Source organism: Tursiops truncatus, chromosome 15, assembly GCF_011762595.2.
Source record: "Tursiops truncatus isolate mTurTru1 chromosome 15, mTurTru1.mat.Y, whole genome shotgun sequence".
NCBI classification, from domain to species: Eukaryota; Metazoa; Chordata; class Mammalia; order Artiodactyla; family Delphinidae; genus Tursiops; species Tursiops truncatus.
This window is the reverse complement of record NC_047048.1, coordinates 82,745,519-82,763,674: the sequence shown is the minus strand read 5'-3', so window position 1 is coordinate 82,763,674 and position 18,156 is coordinate 82,745,519. Positions and strand designations below refer to the sequence as shown.

At 54.2% G+C, this 18,156-nt stretch overlaps 1 protein-coding gene across 1 annotated transcript in view; it reads right to left on the bottom strand.

Annotated features, from left to right (window-relative positions):
- The window catches only part of PHACTR3 (phosphatase and actin regulator 3), a 215,718-nt gene extending 205,998 nt beyond the window's left edge, over positions 1–9,720 (bottom strand). Inside the window, exon 1 of the mRNA XM_033839597.2 lies at positions 9,497–9,720. Within this exon, the coding sequence (XP_033695488.1) occupies positions 9,497–9,614 (118 nt within the window). The 5' untranslated portion in view covers positions 9,615–9,720. The remainder of the gene's footprint in view (positions 1–9,496) is intronic.
- Between the last annotated feature and the right edge of the window lie 8,436 nt (positions 9,721–18,156).

The following is an 18,156-nucleotide window of genomic DNA, read 5'->3' as shown; positions in this document are numbered from 1 at the left end:
CTGCTTGCGTCCGTGTGTTTGTGTGACTACAGATGTGCATGCATCTACGGGATAGGTTGCTTGAACCAGGAATGGGATAAACACAGGGATCTGTTTCATCTAAAGCACAGAAGGCCTTCCTGTAAGATGCAGAATGAAGCCAGTAAAGGGCATGCAGGGTGGGTGGAGCATGCAGGGTGGGCGGGGCAGGGTGGGTGGGGCATGCAGGGTGGGCGGGGCATACCGAGTGGGCCAGGCATTAAACTCACCTAGATTCAAACTGCTCTTCATACACATGTGCCCACGGCCCTCTCACCCTCTGACCCTACCTCAAGTGTTTGGAGGAAGATTAAATAAAAGTAAGAAGCCCCATGTGTAACACAGAGGTGACAACAAGCACATTTTCACTCCAGCCACTGATGATTTGCCAGACTGTCAGCTACGTGAGGGTCAGTCTTGTTCCCAGGATTAATATTATTAAATAAAATTTGGATGGGCATAATGTTCAGGCTTGAGTCACACATCTCAGGCCAACCTTTAATTTCTTGGTAAAGAAATATCGTAAGTATAAAAAGTGCTTCAGGGGCTTCCCTGGTGGCGCAGTGGTTGAGAGTCCGCCTGCCGATGCAGGGGACACGGGTTCGTGCCCCGGTCCGGGAAGATCCCACGTGCCGCGGAGCGGCTGGGCCCGTGAGCCATGGCCGCTGAGCCTGCGCTTCCGGAGCCTGTGCTCTGCAGCGGGAGAGGCCACAGCAGTGAGAGGCCCGCGTACCGCAAAAAAAAAAAAAAAAAAAAAAGTGCTTCAGCTTCCCCTGAGATTCTGTGTGAGCTTTCCAAGGGTGGCCTACCGGCCACATGTAGCCCCAGATATGCTGGGCTCAGGTCACGTGCTTTGTTTTTAAGTGAGGAGGACAGTAGGTGACCACCTGGCAGTCACTCTCATTCTTCACATGTTCTGAACCTGCTCTTGTTAGGGGTAGCCGTGAACATACCCAAAACAAACAACCCAAAAAAACCAAACAAACAAATTGGGTCATTTGTAGAGACATGTATGAACCTAGAGACTGTCATGCAGAGTGAAGGAAATCAGAAATAGAAAAAAAAAATTGTATATTAACGCATATATATGGAATCTGAAAAAACTGGTATAGGCGATCTTATTTACAAAGCAGAAATACAGACACATACGTAGAGAACAAACGTATGGATACCAAGGGGGGAGGGGGGTGATGAATTGGGAGACTGGGACTGACATATATTCACGATCGATACTATGTATACAATAGATAACTAATGAGAACCTACTGTATAGCACAGGAAACTCTACTCAATGCTCTGTGGTGACCTAAATGAGAAGGAAATCCCAAACAGAGGGGATGTGTGTGTACATATAGCTGCTTCACTTTGCCATACAGCAGAAACTAACACAACGTCGTAAAACAACTATACTGCAATAAATATAGTCAATTTAAAAAACAAACAAACGTCCCATTTCCCAGGCGCTGCAGGTGGGAGTGGCTGTTTGACACCCTTCTGGCCAAGGAGGTGTAAGCGGATGTCACTGGGCGGGGCTCCCAGGAAAGCCAGGTCAGGACCAAGCAGCTGGGCACGCCTCCACCCGTCACCATCCCCTCCTCCCTGCCTAGAAAGCGTACGTGTTGCTGGAGCTACAGCAACCCTCTTGTCCCCAGGAGGCAGCAAGGAAATCGCAGAGCCTTGGCCCTGAGACAGGGAGGCCGGTGTGCTGCCCGCACTTCCGGTGAAAGTAAAATGCCCCGTCTCTTATTGTAACCAGTACCGCTTAGGTTTTCTATTACATGAAGCCAAACCAATCCCTAACTGACAAACTTGCTAATATTTAAAACCCACATTTCACATAAAAATCGGGATTTCCAGCATGTCTCTTAAAATAGGATGCTCGGGTCCCCCTGGGACCACATTCCTGCCTGGTGATAACAGTTCTGTGCAAAATCCCACTCCCTGACTTGGCCGTTTTCGGGGGTACCAGCCCCTGTGGACACTGCAGTTGGGGGCCTGGGTTAAACCATTTTATAGGACATGGAATAGATCCCAGCTCTCAAATTCAATAATGGTAGGTCTCAAACCCTCTGATATACATTGTTGATATTCAAACGTTTTCCTTTCGCCTCAATTCCTGTGACATTTGACATCCACCCCATACATGATGCTCTGAAGGAAGCATGGGTGAGGGGCCTGGAACATTCCCATCCTCCACACCCACAGCCTCCTGCAGGTGGTCTGGCCACTCCCAGGCCTAGTGTTAAAATGAGTCACCTGTGTCCTTCAACACAGGTACCTTTTCCTCAGAGGTCACCAAATTCATAAAACAATCAAAAAAAAAAAAAAATATATATATATATATATATATATATATATACATTCAAATCTGACTTCAAGACCACCAATGTGCTATCCCATAATTAGAGAACCAAAGTCAATAACTTAAAGAAGGTGGGAAGACTCCAGTAGGCCTGCAGTCAGGGCGCCGGGGGAGGCAGGAAGGGGGCCGGGGAGCAGCATATGAGGATGGCTGGACAGACCTGGGGCCGGGCAGGGAGGGAGGCTGCGGGGAGTAGAAAAGGGTCGGTGTGGGAAAGGGCAGGTGAGGTCAGGAGCCCCGGGCTGGTGGGAAGACTGTTAGAACCAACATGTCCACACGGCATGCTGCTGCTGCCCTCTGGGTAGACCAGAATCAGAATCGGAACCGGACCCCCCCCTTCTTCTCATCACTGCTTCCTGAGGACGGACCCTGTGGTCTCACTGTTCTGAGACAGCGAGGGGCGTGGGTCCCCGAGTCCTCGCAGGGACCACGACCAGGTCCACGCAGCACTAATTCACATTTCACAGGTGGAGGAAATGAAGCCCAGAGAGGTTGACCAGCTTGGCCCTGACACAGAGCCAGTTAGAGGAGGGGCTGCAGATCAACCCACAGGCTGTCTCCACGTCTTCATCACAGGGTCTGCACCCTTCCGACATTATTCACAGAAGATGGAATTATCTCAAGGCGATTAGGGGATGTCCTAGGAGAGCCTTGCCTCTTCACAGCTGTGAAACCAATGACTAGCATCTGTTACAGACAACAGATGAGTAATCCTCCCCCACCTGGAGTTATGGACATTATCTACCACCATGTTACAGACAGGAAATGGAGGTTCAGAGGAGGTGAAATGACTTGCCCAAGGTCACACAGCATGTACGTGGCAAAGCCAGGCCTGGGACCCCTTCATCCAATTCCAGGCAAAGAATCTCTTCGGTTGTCATCGTTCTCTTTGTCAAAGAGACCCATCCAGCCAGGGCCAACCATGGCACATTTTAGGTTCTCTGGAGGAGCTCAATGCATTGAAATATATTAATCCTGTGTGGATAAGAAATGACTTCTGCTTGGGTGTCCTCCCCTTAAGGGCGTGAGATGATCAACCAAGGGGCTCCAGCAGAAGAGCTCTATGACCACGTCAATCACACTTCGACTTATTCATTCAATCAACAAACATCCCCGGGGGGACAGCCAAGGGCAGCACAGCCAAGAGGACCCTCAGGGTGTTCCACCGACTAGTGCTGTCTGACAGAGCCGCCAAGGATGGAATGTTTTAGATCCACACGATCCAACATGGCTGCCGCCAGCCACACGTGGCAACTGAGTGCTTGAAATGTGACCCGTGCGACTGAGGAAAGAAAATTTTAAGGTTAATTTATTTCATTTAGATTTAAATTGCCATAAGGAGCTAGTGGCTACTGTATTGGGTGCTACGTGGCAGGAGAGACAGAGAATAAGTTAGTTGGTCAAATAAGTGAGATCATTTCACAGAGCGACCAGTGAGGAGAAGGAAAGTGGCTGAAGTGACCGAGAGGGATGGGGTGGGGCGGGAGGGAGACCCTGGGCTCTGCCTGTGGCTGGCCTTCTGCTGAACAGCCACACCTGGCACCTGGGAAGGTCCCAGGGATGAAGCTGTCCCTTGTCACTGCCTTCTGTGTCGCAATAGGGTGAGGAGGGTTGAGGAAGGGAAGTTTCAAAAGCCTCCTACTTTCATAAGCAGAAAAAATTCTAAGTTTTCTAAACTCCATATTTCTTTAAGCATGCAGCTTTTGTTTTTAATAACCCCCAAGAAGAAGCTGACAAGGTAATTACTGCATAGTTCTACTGCTAATTAAGCCACGGAGACACTCTGCAAGAGTGAGATCCCCAAAACTCAGGACTCCGGAGCAAGGGAACGTGCAAGGAACGAAGCTGGGGAGAACCACGCCGTGGAGAAAGCAGGCCGCGACCCCCTCATCCCCACCCCGCGCTGGGGCACCAATAAAAGGTTCAGGCAAAGGGATGCCGGAGCCTGGAGTCTGGGGTGCGGATGTGTCTGTGAGTCTGTCTGCAGCTCAGGAGGGGAGTGGATGCTCTGAGAGGCTTCTCCCTCTCCCGGCCATGAGCAGAGGTGGATCTGTCCCTGCAGAAAGATGTGGTCCCAGCCTCCTCCACACTGACCTGCCAGCCACTCTCAGGCCGCCACTGAGCTGCTTATCCACGGAGGCCCTGGCCAGCCATCTGGCCAGCCCCAGGCCTCGTCCACTAAGACACTGTGCCTGGTTCCACAGATGCTTACCGAGGCCTCCTGTGGGAGAAGTCTGTGCTGCGCTCCTGGCCTAGGGAGCCCGGCCCACCGAGAGTGAGCCCAGAGTCCCAGGTGGTGATCATGAGCAAACTGGGACGGAGGAAGGGGGTCTGGGCGGTGGGGGCAGGGTGGCTACTTCGTCTCATCAGGTGAACAAAGAGGACCCTCTGAGGAGGTAAGATCGGCCCGAGACCTGGGCAAGCAGAGGTCAGCAGGACCCAGACGTCTGGAGCTCAGGAGCCAGACAGGTCAAGGCAGGTCCCACACGGACACACACGCGGACATGGACAGACACACACACACACACACACACACACACACACACACACACACACGGAACTTGTCAGCACAGACTGAGACCGTGGCAAAGGACTAGGCTCAGTGGGTCCCCAGGTGTGCTCACCTGACCCGAAGCATCAGCGTCACCTGGTCACGTGTTAGAAATGCACATCACTGGCCCCCACCACATAGGCTGAACTGGAAACACCGGGGCGGCGCGGGGCGGGGGGTGGGGGGCGGTTAACGACCCTTCCAGGCGATCCTGATACACTGCTAGGGTTTGACAATGAAAGAGCTCCATCAGCAGTTCTCCAGGGAGATTTTGCCCCCAGGGGACATCTGGCAACGTCTGAGGACATTTTTCGATCGTCACAACCAGGGGTGCTACTGTTGTCTAGTGGACAGATGTCAGGGAGGCTACTGAACATCCTACAAAGCACAGGGGGGCCCCCAGAGCAGAGGAGGATCCCAGTACCAATGGCAACTGTGTCGAGGTTGAGAAACCCGCTCTAGATCAAAGGGTCCCCCACCTGGCTGCACAGCAGAATCTTCAAAAAGACAAACTGCAGCTCCCCATGGAAACATTCTAAACAGCTGTCCAGGGTGACTCGGCTCAGTCTCTGGTCCTGGCATCTGGGAACCAGGGAGAGAGCTGAGAGTGGAGGAAGAAGGCCCTGTGGGAACCCCCATGTGATGCGCTGGGAAGACGTGCCGCGGGATGCAGGGAAAACCCAGGGAGGAGAGGGTGTCAGGAAGTGGGGGACGAGCGGGCGAGAGCAGTGAAGGGACAAGGTGAGGAGGTGACGTGGGTTCGGACCAGAAGGAGGTCCACACGGGACCAACGCCCGGGCAGGGCCCATCCCATGGCCTGAGAGCTAATGGAAGGAGAAAAAGCAAAACTTCTCCTCGCGAGTATGAACCCCTCAGAGGGAGGCAAGGTGATGGGATGCCAAGTTGCCTTTTTTTTTTGCGGTACGCGGGCCTCTCACTGTCGTGGCCTCTCTCGTTGCGGAGCACAGGCTCCGGACACGCAGGCTCAGCGGCCATGGCTCACGGGCCCAGCTGCTCCGTGGCATGTGGGATCCTCCCGGACCAGGGCACAACCCGCGTCCCCTGCATCGGCAGGCAGACTCTCAACCACTGCGCCACCAGGGAAGCCCTGAGTTACCTTTTTTAAATTTTAAGTTTTGGGGAAAATCTTAACCATGCTTGTGGGTACAGAGTAAGGATTTGCAGTGAAGAACCCTGTAAAGCTGCCGAAGGAATCGTGAATGGAGTAACGGTGTGGAGAGAGCATTAGGGCGACCCTCTGGGAAACTCTTTCATCCCTGCCACGCAGCCCCTGGCCGCTGAGAGATTTAACGCACTAATAAGGCCACAAAAAGATGTTCACGCTCACCAGCAGTCAAAGAGCCACAAATAAACACGAGAGACCCCCTGTCACCCTTCGTGTGAGAGAAAACCAGATTGATGACCTCAGGTGCTGGCAAGCCTTTGGAGAAAGGGTGCTCTCAGATTCTGAAGAAGCATCAACGGTCCATTTTCCAGGAGGACGCAGTATCAGAAAAATTTTAAATGTGAGTCTCCTGTGACCCAGATATACCCTAGAGGAAATTCACAAAGGAGCACAAGAAGGCTTTGCCTGGATGACCGCTGCTGTGCTGCTTGTAACAGTTAAAAATTGGAGACGCAAATATCTAATAGCTCAACTGAGAAAAATATATTCCCTGGGACACTACGTGGTTATTAAGAAAGGGAGATCTCCGAGACCCAGTGTTGAGTAGAAACCCAAATGGAAGAACCTTCCATACAGTGTGTTACCACTTGAGTTCTTTTAAATGCCTTTCCCCAAGATCCTGTAGATATAAACACGTAGGAAAAGGTCCAGATGCTCCACCGAACTCGTCACAGAGATAACCTCTGGAGAGTGACAGAAAGGGGTGTCATTGCTTACCTTTCCCATAATGTTCTGAGTTTTTTGTGTTTTTTTTACGGTACGCGGGCCTCTCTCTGTTGTGGCCTCTCCCGTCGCGGAGCACAGGCTCCGGACGCGCAGGCTCAGCGGCCATGGCTCACGGGCCCAGCCGCTCCGCGGCATGTGGGATCTTCCCGGACCGGGGCACGAACCCGTGTCCCCTGCATTGGCAGGCGGACTCTCAACCACTGCGCCACCAGGGAAGCCCTGTTCTGAGTTTTTGTGGAGAGAATACTGACGCGTTAAGGATGCATTTCGGAGGGGGGAAAGGTAAATGCAACCTTGGGCTGTTTTTATAAAATCATAGAATGTAGATGGAAGGAGGTGACACTTTGCGCCGGGTTATTCCACAGCTGGCTTGTGAGCTTCACATTTCAGAAGCAGCTCTTTAGAGCAGCAGGCGGACAAATGGGAGAGGTCCCACAGGGCAAGGGAGGCGAAGGGCTGGGACTCTTCAACCTAGTGAGGAAGTGACTCAGGTGGGCACGATAACTAACAACACCAGACTCTCTGAAAACCCAGGTAACGTGCGTCATGAGAAGATCACATCAGAACTGACTGGTAGCAGACCTTCCCAGATCGTTTGAAAAAGACTTTTCAAATCGGTCTGCCCAAAGAGACGCATGCACTGCATCGAAAAGAAGTGAGTCCCCCATCAGAAGAGGCATGCAAGCACATGCCAAGCCGACCAAGCAAAGCAGGTGTAGATAATGCTCCCTGATCACCCTTCCCACTCCAAGCTCCCAGGTCGCTTCCAACTTGAAGATTCTGAATCTCTTTCTACCGTGAACTCCTGTGCTGAACACAATCCTTAAATACTTCACTGATTTTTGCTTTTTAGTAAGGTTCTACCACTCACAGAATTATACCTACTAGAGACTTTTTTTTACCTCAGGCGTCTGCTCGCTGGGTCCCATTTTGAGCATCTGAACCAGAGACGAACTCGGGCTTTCAGCCTCCCGTGGTATCACTTAATCACGGACATCCAAGCCCTTCCACCTCTCTCCCAGGCGGACCCGCACAAGACACCTGTCAAGCCCTCTGTTCCCACCCACGGAGGCATCAACTCACAGACAGCCAAAAAGCGAAATCCTCCATAATTCCTGTTTCAAGTTTGCTTCCTTTTACTGCCAGGGAGACAAAAGGAGCTGAAAAGGATTTTCTCATGACGAGCCACTCAACTTCCATAATTGGAACAATCATGGAGGTGCATCTCCAACACAGAGAAAACCAATCCACCATGGAGTGCTGAGGGCTTAATCCCAGATTTCTAATAAATGGATTAATTAAAGCCTTAAGGGTCTACGCAGAGCTACCTCTGCTTGAAACTCTAAGGAAATTAACTTGCCCTCCCAGATATAAAAAAAGGGCCAGGGATCTCCTCCGGTGGGTACCTTAGTTTGACCAAATGACAGTGTCAATAGTCCTAACAAAGAAATCTTACAAGCCTTGCATGGGTTTATTGTTTAAAATTTCAGATTGGGCCCTGGCGCCCACAGAGCTGCCTTTTAACCCGTCTTTCTTTGCAGTTAAATAGTGAAGCTCCTCTGTGTTCCAGCGGAGTGAAGGAATCCCTCCCCACAAAGCCGGTTCACCCCAGCCCCAGGGAGTATCAGGAGTTTGATGCCCACCATTTACCGTGATCAAGTCCCCATCTGGGGTCAGTGAATTTAGAGAGGGACAATCCTCAAAGGAAGGTAAGAGCAACTTATTGTCAAAACAGAACCTGTGACAGGATGGTGCTTCTCTAAGATTCGAATGGAGTCCTGTGGCGTGATACCAAAACACCAGCTTTGATTCTTTTTTTGAACCCTACATTTCAGAAGCTCAGACTTCTCCCTGTGAAGTGAAAATTGCCTTCTGGTGGAGAAAGGTTTTAATGATCACTTTGCTTCCTGCGTCTCCATGGTGACGGGGCGCACAGCCCACCTCCCACCACCCCCCTCCTGCTTTATTAGGCCTTTCTTCCTCTTTGGAAAGTAATCAATCAAGCCGTATAGACTCCTTTGTGACCGGATTTATCACCTAAACAATCGACGCTGCCGCGGGGGGGTGGGGGAATGAACGAAGTCCATATAATTTAATGAAATCAGGCTCCGTCCCGGTGCACGCATGCCCTTCATCTCCCAGTGGCAGCTCTGCCAGCACACCTGTCCCGGGAGGCGGGCGGGCGCGCCCAGGTGCGCCAGGCCCCGCCGACTTGGGCGCCCCGCGGAACCCCTCTGCGCGGCGGCCGCATAAGCGCTGCCCTGCCCGGGCGGGGGATGCCCCAGCCGGGCCTCCTGGGCCACCGGAGCTGGGGCCGCGGGGGAGGGAAGCAGAGCTCGGAGCCGGCGCTGGTAGAGGCGGCCACAGGTCTGACTCCCGGCCCCCAGCTGGTCAGCACCCAAAGAAGGGAAGCCCCTCGGAGGGGCCAGCAGATCCCACCAACCCGCAAGGAGGGCAGATGCGGAGTGCCGGGCTCTACCCGGGGAACCGGCTCCTCCCCGGACAAAGGGCTCCGCCGCCTTATGGGGAGCCTGAGCGACCGGGTCCTGCCGCGGCTCCGCAAATGCAGCCCCGGCGCGCAGCAGCGCCCGGGACTTGGCGCCCAGCGCCCCCTGCCCCGGCCCTCCCCGCCCTCCCCCGCCCACCCCGTTACCTGGGTTCTCCCCGGCGTCCGCGGAGGACGTGGCCGAGGAGTCGGTGAGGACGCTGGGGTCACTCTGCGAGCGGCCCCGCGACACGAGGCAGCCGCTCCCGTCCTCGGACGCGGCCATGGGCCCGGCCGGCGTGGGGGCAAGTTGGTGGGAGCCGCGTGTAATCAGAGCATCCGAGGAGGCCAAGGTCACTGGCCAGGGGACTGGAGGGGGCGGCTTTTTAAAAAGGAAAATAAAAAAGGACAGGGAAAGGGAAGAAGCCGGAGGACGAGGCCGGGACTGGCTTCAGGGCGGTGAGACAATAGCCTCGCGGCTGCAGCCAGGCGCATCCCGGCGTGCGCGGCCTCGCTCTGTTATTTATTCGTGTTTATTCCCATTCTTCAGTCTATATTCCAGGAAAAAAAAAAAAGTTGAACCAGGAAATAAAAACTTTTTCTTGTCAGTGTTTATTGCGTGCTTGGGGCAGGGGGTGATGCCCGAGAATTTCTGGGGGCGCTCCCTCCCCCCACCCCACCTCCCACCCCCCGGGGGAAAAAAAAAGGAAAAAAGAAGAATCTTTGCTCTGGCGATTGCTTTAATCTGAAAGCTGTTCTTGGAGCATCTGTTGGAAAACATTAGGATTCTCCCATCATGCCCCGCGAGAGGAGCTTGACGTCACGAGAGAGGGGAGCGAGAGCCAGCGTGGGGATGGGGCGGGGTCTCAAATACCTGAACTGCACGCCGCCCGCCCCGAGGGAGAGGGCTGAATCCTGGGTTCTGAACCGCCCACTCCCACCGCAGCCGCTCTCTGGAAACAAGGATTCCACATCCCGCTTCCTCCGGCTCGCCGCTGGCGGGGAGGAAACCCTGAGGGTGCCTCCCTCGGAGGTCAGGGCCTAATCTCCCCAGCAGCTTCAGGCAGAGGTTTCCAGGGCCCTTCCTCTCTCGGGGATCTGGAGGCCACCGTGGGATGGGGGGTGGGGCACTCCGGAGCTTTGTCCCCGCCCACCACAGCCTCCTCCCCACTGCCCAGCCCTCCTTCCCCCTCCCCACCAGCCCTCAGCCCCTCGCCCGGGAGGAGAGAGGCAGAGGGGCACCTGGCACCTTCCAGGGAGGCCTCCCCCAGATTCCTTGATGGAGTTGATGAGACCAGGCAAGGCAAGGGAGGTGACACCGCCTAGGGCTGCCACTTACAGAAGTGCCCCCCAAGGGGCTAATGAGCAATTCTAACCCTTCTAGATGGTGGTGTGGGAGAAAGAGAGGCAACTCCCACACCTCCGGCTAAGGCTCGGGCGATGAAGAAGAGGAAAGCCCAGTAAAGGACACAGAAAGGGGAGCTGTGTCACACAGCCTGGGCTAAGAAGGGCGCCAGACCCTCAGGTGGCAGGGCCACAGGGACGCCGGGGGAGGGTGCGCCCAGCCCCGGCCTTGCTGTGCAGAGAAGCTCCGATGGGCAGGATCCTGTCTCAGCCCCTCAAGCCACCCCAGGTAGAGGGTGCTGCTCTCAGCCCTACTGTGGGTGATGAAAACAACCGGGGCTCAGAGGAGCCTGCCAGGGGTCCTGAAGCTGGGCAGGGGCTGGGGACCTTCCTGGGGCTGCTTCTTCGTATCCGGCCAGCACCTAAAGCAGGGTTGGGGTGCAGGGGGAGCACCTGGCGGTGTTGGGTGAACCCCAGTGAAGGGCCAAGGACAGCACTGTGTGGGGAAATGTGGGTCCTCACTGCACCTGGGGCTTTGGGCGCTTAGCAGCAGTCCCCTCAGAGAGGTGAGGGACGGAAGACAAGGGCGACCGCCAAATACGTTAGCTCTTCAGCGTGTATGTTGGTACAATATTGATTTGAGTCGGGTAGAGGTGGAGCTGGTCATCATATTTTTCTCTGGCTTTGAAATGATCCAAAATAAAAATAGTTGGAGGTTTAAAAACACTAGTGACCCCACCTCTACTGATCAGTAGAAACAAAAGTCTGGTGAACTGCCCGCAGCAGAGACTCAGGCCGTCCAAGTTATCCACACCCAGACCAGGCCCGTCTAGAGGCCTGGGAAGATCTGGCCCACAAGGGGTGCAGAAGGCTGCTGTCCGCAGGTCCCAGCCTGGAGGGTCCCATGGGGGTCTTCATCCATGATAAACGGATAAATAAAATGTGGTGCACCGTCCAATGTAACATCATTCAGCCATAAAAAGGAATAAAATACTGACACCTGCTACAATATGGGGGAACCTTGAAAGTGTTCCAAGTGAAAGAAGCCAGCCACACACACACACACACACACACACACACACACACACACACACAAATACACATATATATACCATAGGATTCCAGCATGTGGAATGTCCACAGAGACGGAAGGCAGATTAGTGGTTACCTAGGGCAGGGAGGGGGCACGGGGGCAAAGGGAGGGGCTGCTCATGAGGAAGGGGGTTCTTTTTGGGGTGATAGAAACGTTCTAAGTGTTTTAAAATAAGATTATGGTGATGGTTTCACCACTCTGTAAATGTACCAAAAGCTATGGAATTCTACACTTTAAACAGGTGACCTTTATGGTTCGTAAAGTATTTCAATGAGGCTGTTTTAAAAAACAAAACCAGGTACACAGAGGCACCTGGGCTGAGCTTTTGATCTGAAGAATGACTGGGTTCCACCTCTCACCTCTGCTAGGCACAGTCTCACTTCAACCTCCCCTGTCCCTGCCCTGGGCTCCGAATCAGACTGAAGCCCTCCCAGGGGTCACCCTTCTGGTCCCTGATCAGAAACCCAAAGCCATTTGCTGACTCCGGGCAGCCCTGACAGTCTCAACACAGCTGCCTCAAAGAACTACAAAGATGGCGAAGCCTGTAAAATTCGTCCCTTCTGAAAACACGAAGTGGTGAGGGAAAGGGAGGGCCTTCCTCTGCCCAGGGCAGGCGTGGTGGGGACACTACAGCAGAGGTGACTCTGAGGCTGGCAGAGCCACCCGTACACAGAGACGTGCCCCTTGTTAGCAGGTGTGTGGAAAAAGGACCACACAGAGGCCCAAGCCCGCCCACAGGTGTCTCCAGGGTTGGTTTCCTTCTTACACAAAGTGCAGATGAAAAATACGAAAACTGGGAATCACTATGCTGTACACTTGAAATCTGTAGAATATTGTCCATCAACTATACCTCAATTTTAAAAAGATGCAGATTACTGCCATCCGTCAAATATTTCCTGAGTATCTATTTTGTGACAAAACGTAGGATTTTTCTGGGAATACCACAATGAAACAAGACGTTCCTGGACCCTGAATTCTCAGAGCTCGTGATCTTGCAGAGAAGAGAGGATTCAGAACTAAGCAATCCATCAATCCACTGATTTCAGTGAACACAAGAGTGAGGGATGCCCAACCTGGGCGAGCAGAGCCTGGTCTGAGGAAGTGATGCTCTTCCTGAAACTGAAGTCTCAGTGGGATTAATCAGACAAGTCAAGGAGGCAGAGGGAACTGTCTGGGCAAAGGCCATGAGGTGGGAGCAGCACAGAGCTCTGAAGTCCCCAAGAAGAGGCAGAGTGAGGGGCCAGGTGTGAGCTAGGCTGGAGGAGGGGGTGTGGACCCAGTCCATGCAGTGTCTTGTGGTCCCTGTCGTGAGCACGGTGCAAGACAAGTGCTGAATTCAGAAGTGGGTCTCCAGAGGATTCCTGCAGCTGGTGACACAGAGGGACCCCAGGTGAGGGAGGGACAAAAGGGCACATGCTTTGCGTCCCACAGGCCCTCTGGTACCAGCTGCAGGCTGGGGACCCCTCTCTGGAACTGTGATTCCTCATCTTAGAAACAGCATGGTCACTCCTGCCCGGCCGTTCCCAGAGGTCACGTGGCAAGAGCTGGACCAGTGCTAGCGGTGCTCTTGGAGACCCCTCGCATGTCGACGACCCCTGCAGAGCTGATGGCCCAGGGACCTGGGACCCCAGCAGGTCGCCACCATGGGTTCAGGGATCTTTGTCAGGCAGAAGCCTGGGGCATTGCAGGTGCCCAAGAAGCTGGTATCCGTTGACCAAATCAATGACTGCGCACGGGGGCGTCAACGCGTCGCTGCTCCAAAAGTGGGGGGCTCAGCACCCTCAGGACCCACGTCAGCTCCTGCCCTCCAGACCTGGGGTTTCTCCTGAGGCTCCAGGGACCCTTCCTGACCCGTCACAGAACAGAATTAAACCAGCAAACTCAAACGCTTAAAAAGAACTGCTCCAGCCGCAGTCTCTGTCCAAGCTCTTAGGGAAACGGAAACAATGGAAGAGGGTCCAGAGAGCATCCCCCAGGGTGGGGACTGGAGGCCAAAGGAGAGGGAAGGGTGAAGACAAAGCAGGTCCCACGGAGCCCACGCTGAGGAGGGGAGCCCCGCCCTCTGCTGGTCACAGAAGGAACTGCGCCCAACAATGGCCTGTGGGAACTTCCCCTGACCTGAGCACTGACCTAGCCTTGAACTTGGCTTCTTTTGCCCTTTGACCTTGCTGGGGTTTCCATCACCAGCCTTGCCCATAAGGCTACTCAGGGTGGTGCTCAATGCAATACCAGCTGTGGCTCTTTTCTAAACACACCCAACTCCTCTAAAACAAAAGCCTCCATGTCACCAACCATGGTCCCCGCCCTGAAAGGCATCGGCAGCCACAGCTGGCCTGAGAAACGGCCGTGGGTGCCCCCAGGCTTAGCCCTCCTGAGAGTGTCTTCCGTGCTCAGGCTATCTAGAGCCGGAGTCTAAGACCCGGGCACGAGAGGGGGTTCCATCACTTCCTAACTGTGTGTCCCCTCTAAGCCCGCGTGTGAGTCGGGGAAGGGCCTCCCTCGTAGGGTGCTGGCATTCGGTCCCAGCACTCGAGACACAAAAAGTCCTCTGGTGCAAGACGCTGGCCTTCTGATGTCTTACGTGCCCCGAGCACATCCAGGCCGCCGGGAGGGCCCCATAGGATGGCAGGGATGGAGGCAAAAGAATACGGAGCAAGAAGCCGAACCAGGGGAGGGATGGGGGCGCCCTCTGCAGGAAGGAAAAAAAACAGCCCCAGGCAGCTCATGCTTCTGCGTGTCCGGGGTGCGTTGGAGCACAAAGCCGAAAGTCTCAGGGGACCTCCCGTCCTGGGTACATCCTATACACCTCCCTTGTTGGAGGATGCGTGTGCCCTGTTTCTAGCTAATGAAGGGAGTGGGATGGCTTCCTCTGTGGGAAACGCCGCTGATGGACGGACGGGGAGACACACAGAAAAGGCAGCTGTCACCATCACCCTGGCAGGTGCTGACGGCAGCGTGCCTGCCTCCTGTCCGAGTGTCCTGCGGGGTCTGGAGCTCCAGCAGCCACCCTGTGACCCTGGAGTGACACACGTGAGGATGGGATGCCCACAACTGTGGAGAAAGGGATGCTGAAAGACGTGGATGATTAGAATGTTAATAATAAATAAAAGGGCAAGCTGGCAATGCTCTTCAGCAGTTATGCTCACCGCCCGATGGTCCAGCCACTTGACTCTGGCTTTTAAAAGAAGATAATTCATGTTTAAACAATGGTCATTGTCACCCAGACACTTTCTCTTTCCTCCAATTCAACGTGTGCACTGGAGTATGTTTACTGGATTTATATTCTAAAGGGGCTTCTTTCCTTTCCCTCGGGAGACCCCAGAGCTGGGCTTACTGCCTCACCTCACACGGATTTATGTCTCTAACAACCCATCGCAGGCACGGGAGACAAAGTCTTTTACCGGGTAACAGTCCAAACACGGCAGCGAGCCCGATCCATTAATTACAGAAAGTTCATAGCACCAGGTTTATAGTACTTTAAACTTTTAAAAATCCTTCCTAAGTTCCTTGGCGGGAGCGATAATTCCAAGAAGCCACTTGCGCAAACCTATAAATAATGATGGCTGCGTCCATATTTTCATAGAAACTGTGATCGCTTTCAGAGCCTACATTTCACTAACCCGCTCTGCAGTTTAAAGCTGGTGGCTCCGCTGGGATTTCATGGGGGGAGGGGCAGTCATTTAGGCAGTTCGATCCTGGTGCGTTCACCAGTCCGCATTCTGGAATATTAACAGTAGTGCCAGTGACTTCCACGGCGGACGGGGGAACAGCATTCATTTCCGCGTGTAGTGGAGGCTACGACTTGGGGCGCAGCAGAGATCAGTCCTGGCACTCCACGTGGCAGTTCTGGGGGGCCTCTGACCCTCCTGGTTCATTCTTTTCAAGGGCTACCTGGGGTACCGTAGTATAAAAGGGAACCCCAGGATTTTAGGAGAATGGGCCCTGGGGGTCTGTTGGCAGGAGGGAGTGGAGGGGCAGAAATCTAGAGTGGGGTTGGTTCTAGCTCCGACCAGAACCTGGAACACACAGCAAAGACGGGGGGCTGGCCCTGCATTCGGAAAGGTGTGGGTCTGAAGACCACACGGAGCCACCAGCCTTGATCCCAGAGATGTGTCCTAAGGAACGTGAGGCCCCCGTTTGGGGTTTCAAGAGATGTGTCCTAAGGAACGTGAGGCCCCCGTTTGGGGTTTCAAGAGATGTGTCCTAAGGAACATGAGGCCCCCGTTTGGGGTTTCACTGATTGATTCATTTATTCATAGTTGTGCCAGGCACTGCAGGGGGTAGGGAAGGGGAGAGGAGGGCTCCCTCCCGACAACAGCACGTGCAAAGGCCCTGGGGTGGGAGCAGTGGGCGGTCTGAAGGGCTGAGAAGGGGCTGGGTAGCTGGAGTGCTGGGGATGGGGTGGCACGCGGTGAGAGTGGGGGACAGGCCCCAGGACTCAAAGGGCCTCGTGACCCATGGGGCAGAGAACAGATTTTATCCTGGGAGGAATGAAAAACCCAGGAGGGTCTCCATCCAGGAAAGAAAACGGATTTCCCTTCTCTTGGAAGGTTATGGGGCCACTGGAGGGAGGCAAAAGGGGCCGGGGAGATGAGGGGGTGGACAGGGGCTGCTGCAATTCAGACAGGGAGAGACACAGGCAGCCTAGAATGCAGGGTAGTGGGCAGAGCCCAGATACATTGTAACTATGTATGTCCCGCCCACTCCTGATGCAAAGGTACCATGCCGCTGAACTGCAATAAAACAAAATTCCTACACACGATAACTGCTACAATTCAGATAGTTACCAACTGATTTACGTGCTCTATAATTTGGGGAGGGGGGCTGTTTTAATAGCAGGATTCCTCGAAGCTGGACACTGCTGCTCTCCCCCAACACAAACTCACGTGGCTGATTTAACTGGATCTCACCACAGTGGTGTCACCCTGTCCGCACCTAGTAGCTCATTATGGGCCGGTCCCCGGGCTAATCCACTTAGCCACAGTGTGGACGGCAGAATTCTAATCTCCCCAGATTCCCAGCCCCGGGTTACTCAATCAAACTTGACCCCAGGCACTGCCGTGAAGGCTTTTGCGGACGGAACCAGGGTTCTAATCAGCTGACCTGAAGACAGGGAGATTATCCGAGATGATCCAGACGGGGCTGTGTAATCACAGAAGCCCTCAGAGCAGAGAGAAGACAGAAGAGCACGAGGGGTGCAAAGGGAGGGCCAGGCATTCGAGAAGGATGCGGCCCACCACTGCGGGTCCTAAAGGGGCCAGAAGCCAGGGAACACAGCGGCCTCTGGAAGCAGAGAAGGACCCCCAACAGCCCACAGGGAAACGGGGACCCGGGTCCTGCCACCTGTGAGCAGGACTCAGCTTCCCTCTCAGAATGCCAGGACCTGCCCGCACCTCTGGCCCGTGGGCCCCAGAGCAGGGCACCACTGAGCCCTCCACACCTCTAACCCACAAGGGGCGTGTGACGATAGACACATGTCACTTAGCCCACCAAGTTCGCAGTCCTCCGTTTCAGCAGCCACAGAAGAGGAACGCACGCATCCTCCCGGGTGACCAAGGACGCCAGTCCCGGTGGTATCCTCCACCCACAGGAGGGCCAGACTCGGGGGCTGGTCATGCGGGTCTGCCGGACTGCAAGGGTCCTTTTCCCACCCCTGCACGACCCTGGGTGACCCCGCATAGACCACCTGGGAAGAGGGATGTGCGCACATCCAAGACTCAAGACCACTCAAGACTCAAACGAAGGGCACAAACCACACAGGAGGACAGGTGGAGACGGCCACCCAGGTGTCCCACCTGCGGGGCACAGAAAGCCACCTGCAGGGCAGGGCTCTCTCCTGCCACCAGACCCCTTGTTTCCAAGTCAGGCACCTCCACGGTGCAGCCTGAGTTGGGGCATTCACTAAGGACCCCTGTATTAGGTACCAAGAACTAGCACTGTCTTCCAGAACAAAAGGTAGAGAACATAAATTCTGAGGCAGGAACAAGCAAAGGGCTAAGAATCCAACGTCTGCCAAAGTCGACCGCCCAGGTTCAGGTGCAGCTCCGGCAGCTGTGTGACCTTGGGCAAGTTACTCCATCTCTCTGAGCCTCGGTTTTCCTCATCTGACAAATGGGGTCACACCTCCTATACAGACATGCAGGCAAAGGGGCAGAGCTGAGGGCCCCGGCTCGTGTGGTATCACTGTCCCCCCAGAGGAGATTTCATCGTGGCTTCTCCCACCGTGGTGACTCCCATACAAAGCCGGCGCAGATGATCATTACAAAACATCCATCACTTTCATCATAATTCTCCAAGTTAGAAATCACTCTGTTCTACAAATGAAAGGCATCCCTCCTCTTACTTTTTATCCTCACAATATTTAAGGAAGAGGTAAAAAGTTGGAGCTAAT